This window comes from Tyto alba, unplaced genomic scaffold (genome assembly GCF_018691265.1).
Source record: "Tyto alba isolate M040663 unplaced genomic scaffold, T.alba_DEE_v4.0 Super-Scaffold_38, whole genome shotgun sequence".
In the NCBI taxonomy this organism is placed as follows: Eukaryota; Metazoa; Chordata; class Aves; order Strigiformes; family Tytonidae; genus Tyto; species Tyto alba.
This window is the reverse complement of record NW_024881313.1, coordinates 40,220,427-40,239,698: the sequence shown is the minus strand read 5'-3', so window position 1 is coordinate 40,239,698 and position 19,272 is coordinate 40,220,427. Positions and strand designations below refer to the sequence as shown.

The following is a 19,272-nucleotide window of genomic DNA, read 5'->3' as shown; positions in this document are numbered from 1 at the left end:
TACACAGGCACGCATACCCAAGTTCTGCAAATTCCCTGCCCTGCCTCAACCTGCTTGGTGGGCCCCTCTCCACTGCTGCATCTGGAAGAACAAAAATGTTCCACATTCTGATAACCACAATTTCCATTCTAAAATTGCACTGGTTTCTGGCTCGCTGCTGGGACTCAGGTCAGGGAAAGGGGAATAGAGTTTTCTGCCTGCATCCAGCAACCATGAGCTGTTAACCCTGCTCACCCAAGAGGAGTGAGATTGCCCAAGGGAAGAACATGCAATCGGTTGTACTGAGCTGTCCGTGACGAGTGCTTGTCTGCAAGACCAGGCAGCTACGACCCCCAAGGGGTCTTGATCAGTGTTGTGTGTGTTACCAGGCAGACTTTACAGGGAAAGAGCAAACCAAACTGAAGACGCTGATGTCCAGGGTGGCTAGTACCCTCACAAGAAGATGGCACTGTACACTGCCCGCAAGATTCTTGCTTTACTAGGTGAGACTCCTGTCCTCCTTGGCTGCCCACGCTCTCCAAGAGGTCCAAGGACCACGTGCTGCTTTGCAACCCTCCCTTGCAAACTCTCAGTATCTCTGCTGTTCACCAGGTAGCAAGGCCCGCGGGTTTGGAGAGCCCTGACTCCGTTAACACCAGGGAGACTTAGATCACTGCTTATATGTAGGTGATCGACAGCTGGCCACATTGGAGGCTCACTTTTTTTTTTTTTCCATATAACTTAACCTCTTGTTCCACAGAACACAGAAACTGTATGGAAACCCTTGGCATCCAATGCGTGGCCTGATACTCTTTTGCCCACTAAATGCTCTCCAGGAACCTTTTTCATCCTTTTGATTCTTTTTTTCTCCTTTCTTTACATCACTGTCTCTCTTTCTTCTTCAACAAGTACTGTGGGTCTGTCTCCATCGTAAAGCCCAGAGCCATTCAGGTACTCCTCATCTTTGTTATATTGCTCTGGTCCAGAAGAAGGCATGGAGTTTTCAGAAATGGAGCCATTTTTTACATAACCTGGCAAATTCCGGTGTCCATTGAGGGTCCCTGGTATAAGTCTCGTATTGAGATGGAGGGCAAGTGCTCCTCTTGTGGCTACATTTGTGATGCTGGTGTGGGAAACCATTGGTCCATAACTGTAGGTTGTGCTCCCACTTCGTGCTTTCCTTTTAAAGTCAAGTGCTAATGTCCACCTGCTCCATGACTTCTTTATTTCTGCTTGGACCTGAGAGACAAGAGGAGAAAAAAAAAGCATGATTGGGAGGACAGAGAGGCAGAGAGTATCAGAAGGAGGTAGCATCCACAGACAAAATGGGTGAGAAGCCCTCTGGGGAGTAAATTGGAAGGAACAGTAAATTCACCTTAAATCTGCCCTTTCCAAATGAAATATGTGTCATTGAGAAGCTTGAATGTCTGAAAACATCTAACTGAAAATCTGGGTTAATTCTCTCCTGGGGTTAAGGGACGGTGAGCAGCACATCCAGGAGAGAATCCTCTCAGTGTACCATGAGTGTCAAGTGTAAGTGGGATGAGCCATATTCAGAGGTGCCTGAGTCACTAGAAACTTCCTCTAGAAAGGAGTTAGCTGACTACTTTAGACTGACTATCCCACTTTTAGATGGCTAAAGTTAGGATGAAATCAGTTTCCCTTATGGTATAGATTTCATCTCGGTTTTACTCCGTAGAACATGAGCAGCGTATTTGTAGTTTCATTTCCCCTTAAAATCCACAAATTTAGGCCAAACCAGCCTTATGCTGGGCCATGAATGTAGCTCTGTTCTTTCCTGATCTGTATCCACTGACCATCTAGTTTCTTAGTTTTCAGCCACAGAGGAAATTAATGGAAACAAAGACATAAAGGCATATCACTCTGGAAATAGAAAAAAAGGTCAAAAAATCCTGGACATTCAAAAGAGCTTGCTGGCTAGGCATCTACTCTATTAATACACTTTTCTTCCTGTCACAGATCTGGAATTAAGCAGCACTAAACAACATTTTTGCTGGGAAAATGAAAAACACTTTTTTTTTTTTTTTTTTTCCATTTCTCGGTGACATATTGACCTTACATGACCAAACCCAAGGGTATGAACTTTTTCTGTGTACTGACAGATCTCTCACTGAGTGCAAAACAATGTTGTATCTTTATAATAAGTGAGGATATGACCAAGTGCATCCACCTTACTGTCTGTGTGTGGAACTAACCTAACAAAGGAGAGAAATAGTAAAGAAGCTGGTGACTTACCTCTCCATTGCAAAAACAGTATATGATGGCAACAAAAAATCCCTAGAAGGAAGAAGAAACAACATATTAATGTTAATCTTGCTGTATGTGAGTATCTCTTTCCTGATGGTGCTGCCTAGCATCCCTGTTTTCCTCTGAAATCAGTGACATTCATTATATGCTGTATATAATACGTGTAGGAAACATTGAATTGATCAGTAGCACATAAGAGAGATAAACAGACATTTTGCTGCAGACTACTGACAAAGTAGATAGACTGTATAAGCCCTCTGGCTCATGGTTTAGCTAACAGGTCTATTTTCACCCCCAAATCTCTTGCAAAGGTTCTAAGATGGTGATGGGGTCTGCCTCATTGGAGGTGTTTACGAACTCCTTGGATAAACATTTCCAGTGTTTTACATGTAGCTGATCCTGCTGCAGGATGAGAGGGTGGAAGATGGTACTGATGGGACTTTTCCAGCTCTGGCTGTAAGTAGAGCAGCCCCTGTGTGGAGCAGAACTTTCTGAGTGAGATCAGCAAAGGAATTCAGATGTGAGCAAATCATCCACATCTTTATGTTGGCCAATAGTTTACCTAGGTCTTGCTGAGGTCACTCACTATTTTAGCCCATCTTCACCTGTCCTGGTTTCGGCTGGGATAGAATGAATTTTCTTCCTAGTAACTGGCATAGTGTCGTGTTTCAGATTTAGGATGAGAATACTGTTGCTAGCACACTGATGTTTGAGTTGTTGGTGAGCAGAGCTTACATTTATCCAAGGACTTTTCAGCTTCTCATGCTACCCTGCCAGCGAGGAGGCTGGGGGTCCCACACAAAGCTGGGGGGGGACACAGCCAGGACAGCTGACCCCAACTGACCAAAGGGATATTCCATACCATATGTCATCATGCTCAACATATAAACTAGGGGGAAAGTTGGCTGAGGGATGCTTCTCATGAACATGCTGGGCATTGGTCTGTTGGTGGTGAGCAGTAGTTTTTCATTTGCATCACTTGTTTTTCTTGGGTTTTGTTTCTCTCTCTTTTCCTTATTTTCCTTTTCATTACAATTTATTCTTATTCTTGCTCATTATTATTATTATTTTAACAACAACAACAACAACAACAATAATAATAATAATAATATTTATTTTGATTATTAAACTGTTCTTATCTCAGCCCAGGAGTTTTCTTACTTTTAGCCTTCAGACTCTATCCCCCACCCCACCAGGGAGGGAGTGAGCGGCTGTATGGTGCTTAGTTTCCAGATGGAGGTTAAACCATGACAGCACCCAACAGAAATGGTGGAAGCACATGCATGCAAGCTTGGTCCCCATCTCCTTCACATTTTCTCTAAACTGTCATCTGGCCAGACTCTCTGTCCAACTTTCATCATCCACGCTGGTCAACCATAATGACTGGTAGTAACATGCGAGCCAAAAGTTAATCTCTCAGGGAAGGGTGTGCAGTGATGATCAAATACTGCTCTGCTTGTAGAGAGTTGCGTATTCTTGCTGCTGTGTCTTATATAGGACCAGTCCTGTAACAGAACTTGCCTTTTGCCCAAACCTAGAACTGAGGAATCCATTCACAGGACTGAAAGACAACTTGGGATAAGCAAATTGGAAGCTAATTTGAAACAACATGTCTCTGTGGATCTCTACCAGCTTACGTCTAACACGGATCTAAAGGGATTTATTTTGTGGGGCAAGTTATCTTTCAACAGGAACATTTTTTTTTGTTGGACACACTGAGCCTTTATATGTTGTGTTTTGCAAATATAAAACATACTCAATGCTAAAATACTGTCAAACCACTTTGTGAATGAAATCTGTTGTATTGTAAAACCAACCCTGCTTCCAAAGACAACCTTGCTCTCTCATTTCCCTCCTCTCCACATTGAAATTCTCAGAGTTTGCCCCCACAGTTTAACAGTTACAATACCTGGAAAGAGTTGAACAGCATTTCATAGTGCATTTGAACTTGCCAAAGAATCCCTGACACATCTGTGTATGGCATAGCCATGAAAACAATATAGTGAACGCCAAACAGAGGCATAAGGACGAGGGTAGATTTCAGCAGCTTCCTGTAGCAATAAGGAGAGACACAGAGGAAATTAGGGGATGGAGTGAACCTCCCAGCCAGGCTCGTCCATCTCATACCTTGCGCACAAGTTGTGGGTAATTTTGTTCTTGTTGAGATGGCCCCTTGGCTAGGCTGGGATATCTTACATTTACACAAGCACTGTGTCTTCCTGCACATTCAAACTGTTGCTTCTCTTATGGTATGTGACACAACCCAGTCCATCCTCAAACGTGTCTTGTTATGCTAGTCTAACCCTCTCCACATGCATGCCCCCATGTGATGCTCCTGTAGGTACTTGAGACGAAGACACTGAGATGACTTTTTCAGCCTCAGAATCTCCCCAACTTTAGATTACGATCATGGGTAGAGGGTGGAAGGGTGACTGGAAGGAAATGTGCACTGCTGCTTCCAGACCTCAGCCTCTGACTGGCACTAAACCTCCTTGTCCCTGAAGGATGGTTCTGTTTCAGCTTACGATGACTGGACATGGTTGTGTACAATCTACAGTAGCTGGCACTGCTGGAGCAGGGGGGGTTGGACTAGATGGCTCCCACAGGTCCCTTCCAACCTCAACCATTCAGTGATTCTGCCATTCTGCCTGCTTATTTAAGAGGCAAGACATGAAGGTCCGCCCTAGGTTAGTGCCTTCTGTGCAACGAGCAGGGCTGGTGGAGAGGAAAGTGTGCCTAGGAGCAGAATTACTCTAGATATCAAGGGCGAGAGGACAGTGCACTACGGAGTAAGCAGAAGGTGAACACTCTTAGAAGGTGCTTTGGACAGCAGTATCACTTGGAAAGCCTCTTTTTAAAGAAGCAGCTCCATTTTAGCATAGGACCTGTGCTGGGGACTAGGGAGAGGTACAATGCAACCCTGAGTACTTGGGCTGGGTTTGCTCCTGGGATAATCAGCCTTGCCTGGAAGTGATATTAATTGAAGGATTAAACCTTCTGCCAAGATTTACAGCAAGTGACCAAGTGCAGGCAATTATTGAGAAGGGCAGACATCACTACCAGAAAGACCTGGTACCTCCTCTGTCCAGCAACTGGAAACCACTGAGGGAATTTAACACATTAAAAGGAAAAGGCACCATCCAAACCATAATTGATTACAAGCTTCAGCCGGGGAGATATAAATAAACATATAAATCAGAGCCCAGATAGGGCAGCAAAGAAAAATGGAGAGGTGTTTTCCTGCCAAATCTCATTCCTGCTTCAAATGAAATGTCTTGTGTTTGAAGAGTGAGATGGTAGCAATGAGCTCATGGTCTGCAGCTCAAATCGTTCTGGTCTCCCCCCTTTACATGTGTCATGCTGGTCAGTTGAGCTCAGGAGCTTATGAAAAGCCTTGGGAGCTCTCAAGCAGCTGAGGTGTCTCAGCAATCTACTTTTTCTGTCTACTTTTGACCATGTTGCAAATATCTTAAATTATCAAGAGAGAAGAACTGGCAGAACAAGGGAAAACAAAACAAACAAGGAAATGTCAGATTTCCAGCAAAGGGTCAGGAATATTTTTTCATTTTAGAAAAGGCATTGAAACACCCGCTGAAGGGCAGATTTAACAAATAGGCCAAGTTTTACAAAGCACGGGAGGGAAATAAATAAAAATAAATAAATTGGTACAAGTTTTAGGGGTTTCAACAGTATAAGCAATGTTTTTATTTTTGCGGTCTTGGGTAAAGGCCAGCACAGTCACTTCCAAACTGGCTGAAGAGACTGAATTCCTCTCTTTAACCTACGAGGCAGGTCCTCCAGGTTGGATTTGAAAGGTTTAGGAGATGTTTAAACTGCTGTTGATTCAGTCTGCATTACCAGACTTGGAAGACAGCATTCTTTTCACCTTATTTTAGGTGTCTACAGTGTAGACAACCTGAACTTGTCATCCTGGGTTCCCTCTGTAGTCAAGGGGGTGAAACAAGAACTATGACATCTCCCTAAAATTGGAGAGGGTCTGTGACTCACCTGTACTGTTGTCTTGAGTCACACCTCCCTGCATTCGTCTCTCGTAGCTTGGTTGCTAGGACTCTGATAATATTGATAAAAAGAATAAAATTTACCTAGAAGAGGCGGGGAAAAAAAAACAACAAAGAAAGGATAACTGTTAAAAAAGATTCATATGATGAATTAGTCAATGCTTCCCCCGAGATGAGTCAAGGGACTGTGGCAGTGACCTGATCATGTTCTGCATGAAGCTCCTCTCAGGAAAGCTTGTCCTGTGGGAGGGATGAGCTTCCCAAGAAAGACCGAGTGTTTGTTGGGATCTAGTCATCTGAGTGATCGGGAGCGAGAAGGGAATGGCTTTCTCTGACAAGGTGTGGGCATCTCACATGGAAACACCTACGTCTTAGCTAGCCAGCCTGGCAGACACCTGATAACGGGATTTGATATCAATATATAAGTCAGTGCTTACCAGGAATTTTGAGATATGTACTACATAGAACCCAGAATATTTCACATCACTTTTTTTTTTTTTTTTTTTTTTTTAAAAAAAAAAAAAAAAACAAACCAAAAACCTCCATACAGTGATATGGGTCATTTTCATGGCCTCATAAATCTCTCGAACTTAGTTTGGAGTCTAGATAGCAGACTGAAATTAGGTTATATTTGTCCCTTGCAGACGACATGAGATTAAGGATCTCCTCAGGCTGAGAGACATATTAGTAGGATGCCTTTCCAAATTCCCATGTGCAAAAGGAAAGAAGAGCAAGCAAACTGTACCATGATGAAGACAGAGACCTAACTAGAGAGAATAGCTCAAGAATTCAGAAGGGCAATATAACTGTAAAACTTCTGTTGCATGTCTACTGCTAACTCTCTCTCTGGTGTTTAGTATGGACCAGATAAGGACAGTGAAGAAGTAATATCTACTACCTCTGCAGGGAGACACATCTATGAATCCATCTTGTGGTCAGCTGTTCCAACAAGCTAATCTAGCCTTAGAGGAACATGCTCATGGTGACCCATCCAGCAAAAGGTAATGACAATGTCTCATGGCTACGTTGCCACTTAACAGAGATGGAAAACAGGGAGATGTTTGAGGGCGTCTCGGGTTTTTTGGAGCTCTTCAGAGATTGGTTTCACTGCAGCTGGGATTACACCTGCTGCTGTGCCAGACAAACCCATTCTTGGGACTACGGCAAGGCCACAAGCAGAACCATTGTGTAACTGTCTGCACTGGACAGATCCATGTTGCTGGGCTAACGCTGATGCCTAAGGGTTTCTCTGGAGGCTTTCAGCAGTCATTTGACTTCTCAGATGCCAGTATAGCAGCATTTTAAGGAAAAAAATTACCATGCCACACACAGGCTCATAGTTTCATGCCAGAAGGGACCATTGTGAACCTCTAGTTTGATCTCCTGCAAAACACAGTCCATAAGACCTCCTTTTATTCATTTTTGTTTGAGCTATAGCAGATCTGGGTTTCAGTGTTTCCATGACGGAGATCCTACCACAACCATAAGTCGTTCCAACAGTTAATTATCCTCACTGTTAAAACAAGTAGTTCCCTGAGCCACTGAATGAACATGGACTGGTTTGCTATGGCTTTGTCTTCTGTGGTTGGATTCCTTCTCCTTTAACGAGGTGCAAGTTCATTTTGAACAGCTCTCCTCTGTGTTAAAAAGGGGGTAAGGTCATACTAAACCCTTTCCTTTGAAGGGCCATTAGTAGAATTTTTCTCCCATATCTCTTTGACTGTTTTCATGAGGTTTGTGGGAATTTAACATCCATGCAACCCCATTCCCTTAGTTACATTTGGTTGGAATTTACTGACTGGCACAAAAGTTAGAAGGGAGGGATGGATAGACCAACAAGCAGAGAAGCACACAGCCTGGGGGCATATAATTAATTTTCATTGGAAACCAATCTGAAAGGGAAAAAAAGAAAAGCAGGCTTTGTTTCTCATAGGAGTTTTTCTAGCTTCAAAGGCTCAAAAGTGGGATCTAATTTTGCATTTGTCGGCTAAATTGAAGATGTCCAACCTTATCACAGTCAGGAGGGAAACTCCTCTGACTTCCTGAAACATGTGCTAAGTTTCAGGAGAAATCCAGACAACCAAATAACATCAAAGCTAACAGCAGAATGGAAGGATTTTAAGCCCCTCAGCCTTGAAACTCTCTGCTAGTACATCCAGAAAATGCATAACTTAGTCCAGCAACATATGACCAGTCAGTGTGGGAATTGAAAAGGCAGCCAAGTGAACAATATGAACCCACAGAAATTAAACAGAAACAACCCACAGAATATTTCTGCATGATAAATAGGGGGATTTGCAAATAGCCAGGGTACAAGAACAGCAGAGCTCATGGAGAAACATTATTTTTACAAGTACGAGCCTCAATTGAGCTCTTTCTCCTCTGTTAATTGGGCTTTAAATTAAATGCAATGGGGTTGCTGGAATTCATCTAGTTGAACTATCTGAACTTTCTTCTCCATCCTACTATTTAGTTTCCAATGACCACGATGTAGGCTTGGTGATTTGTTTCTTCCAAGGTGCAGAACTATTTGCCAGAACCAGGTAGAGAATTTCCACCAAAAGGAAATTCTCATGAAGAAAAAAACTCCCTGAGTCCAAAGCAGCCCACCTAATTGCATATATGAGCATATTCACCTCAGAAACTTTCCTGCTGCTTATATGCAGATGGTCTGTTTTAATTCTCACCCACACCGATCATCTTCCAAGGCCTCCTGATTTGTGAGTCAGAAGGAAGTATATAGATCTTGACACAAAACCCTCTGAAGACTATAGAGAAATTCTGACTGACTCCACTCAACTACTCGTGGATGAATGTAAGGGGGGACTGGGATGTGTGGGAGTGGACAAGCTCTTTTATATGCACTCATCTCACCATCAGAAGATGGACTAATGGAGAACCATAGAGAAAGAAAGAGGGAGGAAAGGGAATTAATGAAAAGTGTGAAAGCAGGTTCTCTATCTAATTAGGACCCTGCTCAAGCAAACATATAACTACCCGCTGAATTCCCCTTGTGCAGATAGTCACATCTTAAAATGACCTCTCCAGCTTGTGAGAGCTCAGTCCTGTGCCTGGACAATGTCACTTATATCCTTTCTGTCCCTTCTGGCTCCTGGGTGGGAGCTGAACTAATCCTCCATCAGTGATTAACATCATGTCCCATCGTAGCTGGGATGGATTAACTTTCGTCCCCACCTTTGAGCTATCCCAAGCTTTTGTTAGTTCAGAAAGACAAGTCTGAAAGAATCTGATGACACTGAAGCATGCCTAGGGGAAATGATTAGTCCAGCTATGCAACCCAAATTACAGTTATTCTCACTGGAGATGTCTGGTGAGAATGTTTTATGACCCCTAATGGTTTCCAGTATCACATGGTTTGGAAATATTGGCTTGAATGTTTGTTTTATTAATGATTTGAGGGTCTTACCCTTGTGTCATTTTTCTTTCCTAAGCAAAATGTTAAGTTGCTCATAAACCCTTCTGCTCTGTGCAGCTGTCAAACTTTCAGACAGGTCAAATCTAAGGCCCTTAAACTGGATATATAGAGACTCCACGCTATTAAGGCAAGAGCTGTGTTAACGGGCTGATTAGAGTAGGGCAGCCTGGTGCAACTCTTCCCACTAAGCCTGCATCGACCAAAGGCACTGCCTCCCACCCTTGCAATCCGCCAGTACTCACCACGATAGCTGCCAGGATGGGCACCTGAATAATCCACTTTAAATTGCCAGCACTCAAGTCCCAACACCTGAGGAGAGATTGGCATCCCATCAGGAAATCACTGGTTACAAAGAGCAACAGACTCGAGTGTCGTCTTGGATAAATCCATCCTGAAAGGATGGGTTCATCTAAAGCCTGGTGTGGTGGAAGGATCTAGCTCTAAGCCTGCCTTCAGTCAGCATGGCTTCAAAATAGCCCTTCTCCTGTTATACTATTCAAAGCTGAAACCACCACTAAACACACTTAAATTTATGCTCTTCATATGGTGGAACCGCTCTTTCCACAGTCATCAAGACTTGTCCCTTCTGGGCAGGAACTCACCCTTTTCCACTTCTTCTTCACCTCCTTACCAGCAAAAAAACTACACTAAGAGTAATCCAGCTTTCCTGAAAACAAGAGAGGCTGAAACAGCCTAATATTACCCCTTGGAATAAACCCACTCAACCTTGCGTGGGGGCAGGTCTTGTCTGAAGACATGGTGATGGGGACCATACTGTCGTTCTAGGTTCATTCCTGTGCTTCCTTCAGCCCTGCTCTTACAGTGAGACTCAGCCATGCCCCACAAAAGTCTTCATCTCCTTTTCATCTTCAACCCTTATCCAAGTGAGGACTGGAAGGGCAAACTGTTGGTGGCATGGATGCTGGGCTACAGTCCTCTGTCTGCCAAGAAAGGGCTGAACACTATTTCCTTCCAGGCGTTTCCAGCAGCCATTGAATAAGGTCACTCAGTGTTAATTAGTCTGTTTGAATTCTCTCCAACCACGGGGAGAGGAGTGCCACAGGCTTTTCTTTATCTGAGCCAGACAGCCCCCACATGGCAGCTGCAGTTTTCATTTCACCAGCCAAATGCTGCCCAGGCATCTATTCAAGGAAAGCGAGAGGCAGGGGCAGAGAAACCACTGGAGCTGACTGAAAGGTTCGACCAGGATGAGCCTGTGCCAATGCAGATGTGTCACACTTCAGTAGCTACTCCATCCTTACAAGCCTAGAGCTGAAATCCCCTTTGGAAAGCAGTGTCCTCCCAGGAAAAACCATCTGAAAAGTTGCCTGGGGACTCCCACACTTTCACTGGCAGACCGTGGGCGAATGAAACCGTTGTGTGGTCAAGTCTGTGCATTATGTTAGGAAAATGTGACTGTTTGGGGGTTCAAAGGTTGGATGCTATGGATCCTTCATCCAGGATACTGTAAGAATATGAAACCATGAGGGTGCATATGTAGGACCAAAGAAGCAGCTGATCCATATCTTGTTTTTGACAGTAGCTAGAAGCCGATATTTAAGGTGGAATAGGTAAGCAGGTAGTAATATTTTTCTGGAATATTCTTCCAACAGTTTGCTGCTCATGATGGCTTCCTGAGCCAGAACATTACTATCTAACACTTTTAGAGGAATTTATCTTCCATGAATTTGAACAAATGCTTTTTAAACCTAAGGATCTGCTGGCATCCATGTCTCCTGCAGGGAGGAGTTACAGCTTCACCTTCTCAATCAGCACCAAACCACCTTCTTTGACTGTGTTTAACCTGCTATATCTTGACTTCATTCCCATTCCTTCAGTATGTTAAAGATCCCTGTCTTGTCCCTGCCTAGCTGTGAAGCAGTCCCCTTTAGCCCCAGGGATAACAGCTGCAGGTGGTTACATTTATCAAATTCTGTAAAATCAAAGGAAAGCTAAGAAAGTTGCACCCGCTTTATCCTTCCCTGCCACCCCCCTCAAAAGTTTCTTATCTTCATAGTAGAAATCACATCTGGCTGTGTCTGGTTCTTTTCTTTCCTTTAGATTCACCCACAAAGTCACCATTGCCAAAAGCCCCACAAAAGCGTCGCATGTAGAAGGCAGAAAAGAAAATCCAATGTGACTTACTCTGTGTCGGCTAGAGTGGCTCTCACGCTGGCCCACGCTGTAACAAATACAGCAGGGAGTCCTGCAAAAAAACACAGGTCAGACGGGCTGAGTAGGGGGACTAGAGGCCTCCGTTACCATAAGCCCAGGTGGAGTGGGCTAGAGGAAATTGGGAGAAGCAGTTTTTAAATATTTAAGCATAATTTAGACTATGAAAGCCTGATCTTGGTCTCACATTTTTCTTGTAGTCCAAATGATAAACCAAACAGTGGCAGGGAGTGTTTTCTGGAAGACAAATGTCATGGTCTGGACATACCCATCCTACTGAACCCTCCTGGCTTCCAAAACAGAGCAGCTTGTTTTCCCAAGTTGATGGTCAGGAGTGGTCCAGGCTTAAGTTACCTCCTGATTCATGTTTGGGAGTTACCCAGCTGGTCTGGGCCTGAGATGGGTCATGGACTTGACAGGATAAATCATCAGGTCCCGTGCTTTTCCTCTAGCACTATTTTCTATATATGTAGCCTGTAGTGCTTGAGCCTGGGTGGCTGATACCTGCTCGAGCCAACTCATTCAATTTGAAGCGGAGAAGGGTTTTGTGCAGCACACCTTTCCCAAGATATTTGTTACCCTCCCCAGATGTCAAGGAAAGGTGGATCCGGAGTCAGGCTCAGATCATTTCTCCCAGCACAGGACAGGATGGATTAGAAATTCTTTTACATATGAGACTTGCTGCATGAGGCAGATAAATGCTAGAATTTAAGGTAACGCCTGCAAAATACTCTAGCCAAATGAACTCCCAAATGAACCACCCTTATTTCAGCACTGTTACACTGGGCATCATCTTTTCCCTGTGAAAAGAATCATCAATATCCAAATGCAGTCTTCTATTTATTTTTTTTTTAGGGTTCAGTTCTGCTTTATTTGTACAACTGAGTCCCCTACTGGCTTCCCTTAAAAGGCAGAATCAAATCCACAGTAGCTTCCACAAATTCAAGAAGAATAGCCCCTTTCAGGTGAAAAAAAAAAAAAAAAAAAATAAATAAAGGTGACATTTATCACTGATGACTGTAAATATGCTGTTCACAGTCTAAGCTCATTGGCGCTTGGCATGCATAAGCACACGCTTAACTTTCAGCATGCACTTAAGTCTCATTAGGGTGCTTAAAGGCTTTCCTGACCACGGACGCTTTCCTGAGCTGGGGTGTGGAGCAGGGACGCCCGTCTCATGCACACATGGACAACGGGGCCGTTATCTTGGTTGGAACCTTTAAATGCCATGGTAATATAAGAAAGCATAAATAATTAAACACAGAGCCTCACTCAGGCCCAGTGCTGCCTACAAAGATACATTTATAAGGAATGCACCCTGCTTTACAATCCCTGCGATGGCTGGCGTTGGAAAGAAAATACTTAACCTATTGCACTGGGAACCCATAGGCATGTTGAAGCTGAGGGCTTGGGGAAGGTGATGATTTATTATAACAAGCACCATCTATTTCTTTAATCGCTGATCTATGAAAAATATGTGCGTGCTCCAGACTACTGGCTGAGCTATCAAAGACTGAAATGCATATAACTTTGCTGATATTGTTGGTGATATCCCAGTTTATAACAACTGAGAAACTGGGCAACTTGGGAAGCTGACATGCTTGCTGCCTGCTTGTGAGATGGTGGATGTTCACCCACTGTTGTGAAGCTCTGACTTTGAAAGACGGGTTGTTTCAGAGATGTGGATATGTTTGACATGTACTTGTTTCTCTCTAGCCTGTCCTGAACTTTAGAAGAGACACTGTTCCCATTCATACTAATCCTGTGCTGTGTTTAAGGTTCCTAGCAACAATAAAATATACAGGAGAAAATAATTATACCTAAAAAATCCCTGTGTGGATTTATTGTGCTCTGTGCACTGCTGCCTCACTCCATTCAGGCAAGCTTAGGAAAAGGATCCTTGACATTTTCTGCAAAACACACAAAGTGAATTCCTGGCACCAGTTTTATTGCTACGTTTGTCTTTCTGCATCTCTTACATAACTCTTTTTTTTTTTTTTTTTTTTTTTTTTTTCACTGTGAACAATCACAAATATTTGTAAATCTACAAAAAGTGGAATGAATCCTCTCCTTCCCTTTCCTCTGCCCCATTTTTAGATTCTCCCTATGTCAACATGACATGGAGTGCTTGGGCTGTCAGGTAATTTCTAGAGCTCAATCTTTCCCTCTCAATCTGGTAAACTAGTTTTTCAACATGAAGAGTCGGAAGGCTTAGCTTTGCTCCAGCAGCTCTTTTACTTTCAGAGGGTGATGAATGACTTTTTGGTGTCTCCACTTGAAAGTCCTGGTCTGTGCTGCCCCGAGATTGACAATCCCTCCTCCTGAGCACCCACAGTGCCCATTGATGGGAGAATTGTTAACCCAAAAATCAGGACCGAGGTCCTCAAAGTTAGACATCCAGAGATATCCACAAGCAGCAAGACACCCAAGAGGATGCAGCTCTGTGAGCAGGAAAGTCATAGGAGATCAAATGCATCTCGCCAACCCACCAGATAAAGGAAAGTGAGTCTCCAAAAAACCTGTGATCTCCTGGGTGGCTGTGGGCGCAGAGAGATGCAGGTGTGGATGGATGCATGCATGTCCTCCCCCTTGCACGCATGTGCCCCACGTGCACGACCGGTGTGACGCAGGACGAACCCCCACCGGGCAGCGATGCCGTGAGTGACTTCTACAGAATCCACATTGTATGCGCTGTGCATTTCCAGTCAATACACACAGTGTGTACAATGCAGGTGCTATAAAGTCAGGTGTCTCCCCATCAGCTGGAAAATGTGCCAACCTCAAGCTGGGCAAAGTGTGGTGGCTGCCCCAACCCCCCCGCTCTCCTCTGTCGCTTTTCTTGTGTACGTGTCTTCTAGCAGTTGGAAAAATGGCTTTTCATGCCATGTGTCAAAGCTGTGAGTAAGAGAGGCGGTTGCAAAGTGGCTGCTAGAAGAAAGCTTTTGAATAAAGACCTTATGTAGATCTGGAGAAATCTGGTCTCAGTTCCTCGCTATTTGAAAACCTCTCTGAGGAACAATTCATGTGTTTTTTCAGTCCTTCTGTGTCACAGTTTCCTAATATTAAATGGGGCTAATAGCACCCTTTTAGGCCTCTTGTCCTGTTAAGTACAAATACTTTCAGGCAAGGATGATTTCTGCATAGATAAACATGCAAGGCTCACTATTCCAGGTATTTGGACCTGAACACCTCTAACAGTAACACATCGATCTATTTGCCTTTTCCAGGTCTCCCTGCAATCCTTATTTGCACCGTAGCTGAAAGCCAGTGCAGTCCAGTTGGTAGGGGGGGGAGTGGGGGGGAATTAACACAGTGTGAACGAAAAATGCCAGTGGAATCAGCTTGGGTTTTCTAACTATTGGTCATGCTTCTTAGACTTCCTTCATAAAACAGCTGCAGGGAACTTGAAGTCTGCTGGGGAATTTATTGTTGCCCATAATATCATTATTTATTTATTTTTGTTGGGTGCTGGCAAAGAACAGTTTCCTTTCTGTCATCAGTGCCTCTCTTGCGAGAAGGGCGCTGCGGACTTCCACGGACCTGTGCTCCCTTGTGCCAGTGAGGATGTGGATTGAAAAGACTCGACAGAAATCTTTGGGTCTGACATCAAAAACTAACTATACATTCTGGTTTCTTCAGCAGTCTGGAAAAAAAGATGTTGTAGGGAGATTTTTGCTCCCTGCCCCCACCTTGGAAATTTCCATGCAGGATAAATTTACTGCTGTTTATTGTTCCACAAGGAAAAAAAAAAATATCGCAACTTTTGGGGCAAACTTGTATTTTCTGTACCTATGTGGAACGTCATTCTTATTTATCACTGATTCCCTGTCATTCATTGCTGTGGTATGGGCAGGATCCAGTGCCCACTGGTGGGAACTGGAGTTTTTCCACTGACTCCAGTGGGTCTTGGATGGGGTTGCCCTTTCCAGTGCCCAAAAGCTATCAAAACAATACGTCTGTGCGTGTGTGTGTGTGTGTACATTATCATGCTAATCAAAACAAAGCAAAAACAAATGCAACTGGAGGGATCCTATGTTCTCATTCCAGAGGAATTTAAATTGAGCAGCCTCAAACTTTTGGAAGCCCATAGATGATTGGTGTTGTGACAGGTGTGACTTCAGCTTTGTGGTTACTCTGATAAAATGATTATACTCTGGCAGTGGTTGGAAGAATTAATGAGAAGAACCCATGCCTGTTAGACTGTTTTCCTTTGGCCGCATTACAAGCAGCATCAAGTTGGTTTTTCTTGTTAAACATATGGCATTATTTTTCAACTGATTCCCTCTCTTCCAGAATTTGCTCTGGGGAATTGCTTCTTTAAGTCTGCACTGTACAGTTTAATGCCATTTTCTGAGAAGGAAATTTTATGTAGCTTGAAGGTTTGGAAGAGGATGGGTTTGGGGTTTTTTTGGATTTGTTTTTTTTATTAATTCGTTTTAAAAAAGAGGTGACATCTAAGGTCCGCCCTGTCTCTTAGCAGCTGAGGTAAGAAATGTATTGTGCCCCAAATACCTCTATTTATTTGTTTTCCCCCAAACCTACCATCTGGCTGGGACTAGACTTTGCCCAAGAGATGGATGCCCACTTTGGGATTCACATTCACACCTTCTGTCTTTTTCATATGGGAGCACCAGCAGTTTCTGACCTATGCACTGGTTGAACCTGAGGTTAGCAAGGAGCTTGTGGTCCCCTTCTCCCCTGTATCACACCTGGGAAGGAGGAAGGCTGGAGTGAGTCGTGTGGGCTGGACTTCCATGGGTTACTGAATCCCTTGCTTGTTCTCACAAAGCAAAAACCTTCAATCCTCAATAAACTTGGTTCTGCACTCTTGGTTTGCTCAGAGCTCCGCTCTTTCAGACACCAGTTTTCTTCCAGAAGAAATCGTGCTCTGGAATAGGGATGGTGTGGTGCAGACATTAATCTTGTCCTAAAATGAAGTCAGGATGTGGCCAGGAGCATTTTTGGACCTGAAAACTGCAAGTAGTCCTGGGCCATACAGTTTAGAGGTAACCATAGACACCTCTGAACAGGTTTCTCTTGCTGTAAGGTCCTTTGTAGATCTACACCCCATTATTCTTAGTTATGTTCTCGAGGATCATCTAATAGGTTTCCTGCTCTCCCTTACAGTCCACACACTTCAGGCAACTGCGGGCAGTTGTTTTATTGTCCTCAGCCTACCAGCACCTCATAACTTCTTGCAAGCCAAAGCTAATGCCAGAAGTGAACAGAAAGAACATTCTTGTCTGAAATGTGTGTGCCCACAACGCCTTCCACTAATGAGCACCCTCCCTGCACCCACATCCCGCCCGTTTCTCCTTACTGCAGGAAAAGATGCCCAAGTTAAAAGAAAAGGAAAAAAACCCCAGCCTTCCACACAAATTGCAGGTTTCTATTGGTGCTCCAACACCCATGAAACCTCAGGAACTTTTTAAAGCAACTGAGATCTGAGGTAGGAAATCAGAGCTTAGGTCTGACGTTGGGAGCAGATGCTCACATCCACACACAACTTGCTGTTCTTCCAGCCCAACATCTCAGCAGGAGGCACTTGGCAGGGATGGGGATAACTCAGAGGTTGCACTAAAATCAGCTGTCACATGCACAGGTCTGCTGCCTCGGAAGGATGGCAAGATATGCTGCCTCTCCAAGCCTAGACTGATCCTTCCAGAGATTCTGGAAGTGCCACAGTACAAATACCATAATTTAGAAATGATAAAGGCTTCACAAGAGAGCTAACCTGTCCTTTCAACAGTCACTGTGTCTCTGATTCTCTACCAGCCTCTCTCTCCTCTCCTATATTTATGCATGTGCACTATCTGCTTCAAAGACCACCTCCTTCTTACAGGTCAGCTATAAGGAGCAGCCGTGACTTACCCCAGCCAAATAATGTGAATCCCCAAAGATACTTCTTCTCTGAGAAAAATGCCATGAAGATGAGGCTGTGGAGATAGAGCCCTTCCACCAAAATCCAGTAGTAATTGGTTGCCAGGAAGTAGAGGAAGAAGGTAACCGCTACTTTACAGCCCACCTGCAATGACCACAGAAAGACAGGGTTATGTGAGGAAAATGGTGTGAAATTCTTGTTCTACATAAAGCCAGAATTTACCAAGATGGGCTGGAAAAGCAAGATGGGGAAAGAAAAAAAAAAAAAAACTCAGAAAATTGTGTTGGAGGGCTTTTACAAGTGGGAAAAATCAGTGCAAGAACAGAAGGGATGAACAATTGAGAAGAAAGCTTCCCCTCAGCCTGACATCGTGGCTCTAACAGCAAGTGAGTTGGGAGGTGTAGGAGGACAGGACATGTGTGGAGAGATGCTGACCTGATCCTACTGTCTCCCAACCCTGGTGACGAGGGGCTCGCATACTTTCTAGGGCAGCTGTGTTTCATCTTTTCCTTGTGCCTCTTATCCCCCCTGTCCCTGTGTCTCTCATCCACAAAGGGCTGTGGCCAAGCTACCTTGGTCTGGGTGACCTGGTGTAATATCACTTAGAAGTATGACTCCTTCTTCAGCTTGTGGAGAGATACCGGCACCGTGCTGAGGGTCAGTCACCCCATGCTGTCATGGATGTCCATGACAGGGTCCTCTGGGGCCACCTGTCTTTCCTCAACGAATGTGAAAACACCCCGGATGGCTGCTTGGGGCTCTGGTGACTGGTCTTCCAAGAGCAAACAGGAGCTGGAAGATTTCACCCACGATGTCAATGCATTTTCTGAACAGACCCAAGCTGCAAGGTGGGCGAAGTGGTAGAGACTTCCAGGACACACTGATCTTAAATGGACTGATTTTCTGACCTCTCACTCTGCACTGACCTGCAGTCCTTTGCTTTCTTGAGTGGAAAACCCTGACTACAACTCAACGATCCCCTGCCTTTCTGACAGAGTGAGGCAAAGCCACCCTTCTTCCAACATTTCTCAGCCCTAGTAGAGAAAGAATTACTGCAAAGTAATGACACCCCATGAGGTTTATTGGCACAAAGGGACACAGAAAGCCATCTCCTGTCAATGTGGAAATTCTAGGAGTCTGGGTAATTCCATTTCACAGGAAACCTATAACTACCAGACACATCCCATGGCAGCAGCACATCTCCATGCTGTCCCTTCCTTGGAGAGGAATATCAGCAACTTGCAGAAAATGTCAATAACATGTATTTTATGAATAAAAAGAGAGTTTTTTATTCTGGCACAGCTCTTATGCTAATCCTCTGCCAATCAAAATGAATATACACATATTTTATATACATATACACCTGTATATATAAAATATGGACACATTTACGTCCATTTTCTTTTACAGACAAAGTGAGTTAAAATAGAAGGAAAACCAATTAAAAAAATCCACATGCAGGCTTAATAATAACTTTTGTATTTACAAAAAAATCATCATTTACCCCCACACAGGGA

At 43.9% G+C, this 19,272-nt stretch overlaps 1 protein-coding gene across 1 annotated transcript in view; it reads right to left on the bottom strand.

Moving 5' to 3' along the window:
* Positions 1–704: 704 nt before the first annotated feature.
* PTH1R (parathyroid hormone 1 receptor) overlaps positions 705–19,272 on the bottom strand; it is a 119,121-nt gene continuing 100,553 nt past the window's right edge. Inside the window, exons 7-13 of the mRNA XM_042802151.1 lie at positions 17,746–17,899; positions 11,848–11,908; positions 9,945–10,011; positions 6,256–6,350; positions 4,157–4,298; positions 2,236–2,277; positions 705–1,218 (exon numbers count right to left, since the gene is read on the bottom strand). Of these exons, the coding sequence (XP_042658085.1) occupies positions 856–1,218; positions 2,236–2,277; positions 4,157–4,298; positions 6,256–6,350; positions 9,945–10,011; positions 11,848–11,908; positions 17,746–17,899 (924 nt within the window). The 3' untranslated portion in view covers positions 705–855. The remainder of the gene's footprint in view (positions 1,219–2,235; positions 2,278–4,156; positions 4,299–6,255; positions 6,351–9,944; positions 10,012–11,847; positions 11,909–17,745; positions 17,900–19,272) is intronic.